The sequence below is a fragment of the Eimeria mitis genome, genomic scaffold, assembly GCF_000499745.2.
Source record: "Eimeria mitis Houghton genomic scaffold, Emh_scaff1613, whole genome shotgun sequence".
NCBI classification, from domain to species: domain Eukaryota; phylum Apicomplexa; class Conoidasida; order Eucoccidiorida; family Eimeriidae; genus Eimeria; species Eimeria mitis.
In genome coordinates, this window is record NW_013569928.1 from 10,233 (window position 1) to 11,198 (window position 966).

A 966-nucleotide genomic window follows, 5' to 3' on the forward strand; every position below is an offset into this window, starting at 1 on the left:
CCTGCATGCGGCGCTTGCTGCTCCCCCACCCCACAAGCAGCAGCAGCAGCAGCAGCAGCAGCAGCAGCAGCAGCAGCAGCAGCAGCAGCAGCAGCAGGGGGAGGAGGAAGAAGAAGAGAATAGAAGTAGATATTTTGGTTGTGTAAAGGAAGGAAACTGCGAGGGCCTCCATTGGGTATGGGGGGGCCCCGCTTTCTTTTCTCTTCTTTCTGCGGGGGCCCCCTGGGGGGGGGCCCCCATACTGATGAGTACACAAAAGCAGCTGCAGGTGCAGCGTGTTAGGGACCTTGGTTTGCTGCTGCTGGAGGTGGGGTTGCTGTCTCCTTTTGTGTTTATAGATGCAGCAGCACCAGAGATAGCTGACCTTGTCTCCTCTTCCTTTCCCGCCGGTACCCTATACGCCCTAGTTAATATGAATACCCTGGGGGGCCCCCTACCCCCCACCACGGGGGCCCTAAACCCCCTATGTACGCACACACAAACACAGACGCCAGCAACTGCTGCTGCTGCTGCAGCAACAACTGCTGCTGCTGCTGCTGCTGCTGCAGCAGCAGATGCAGGGGCTACCGAGCAGACAGAAGAAGGGCAGGCGGTAGGGTCTAGAGAGCAGGAGGGGCCCCAGGGTATTGGGGGGGCCCCCATAGGGGCCCTAGGGGGCCCCCAAGGCGGTTGGGGGGCCCCCAGGGTGGGTATTGGAGCTTGTACGTTTGGGGGGCCCCCCGCATCGATGAAGGGGAGAGGGGTCCAGCTGTCTGGCGGCGTGCTGCTGCTGTCTCTCTCCGAGGCCCTTGCTGCTCTGCATGCAGGTGCTGCTGTTGCGCTGCTGCATGCAACCCCCCTGGGTGAGTTGCTGGGGCGGGGGGAGGAGGGGGCCCCCATGGGGGCCCCCCTGGGGGCCCCCGTGGGGGGGGCCTCACCTGGGGGGCCCTCTGGGGGGCCCCCGGGGGGGGCCCCTACTGTTGCTAG

The 966-nt window shown here is 64.3% G+C and overlaps 1 protein-coding gene across 1 annotated transcript in view; it reads left to right on the top strand.

The window, feature by feature from the left end:
* Positions 1-146, top strand: part of EMH_0040520 (uncharacterized protein) — a gene marked incomplete at both ends in the record, with an annotated part of 2,413 nt that extends 2,267 nt beyond the window's left edge. The window contains one exon of the mRNA XM_013495516.1: positions 1-146. Coding sequence (XP_013350970.1) covers positions 1-146 — 146 coding nt within the window.
* Positions 147-966: the final 820 nt, after the last annotated feature.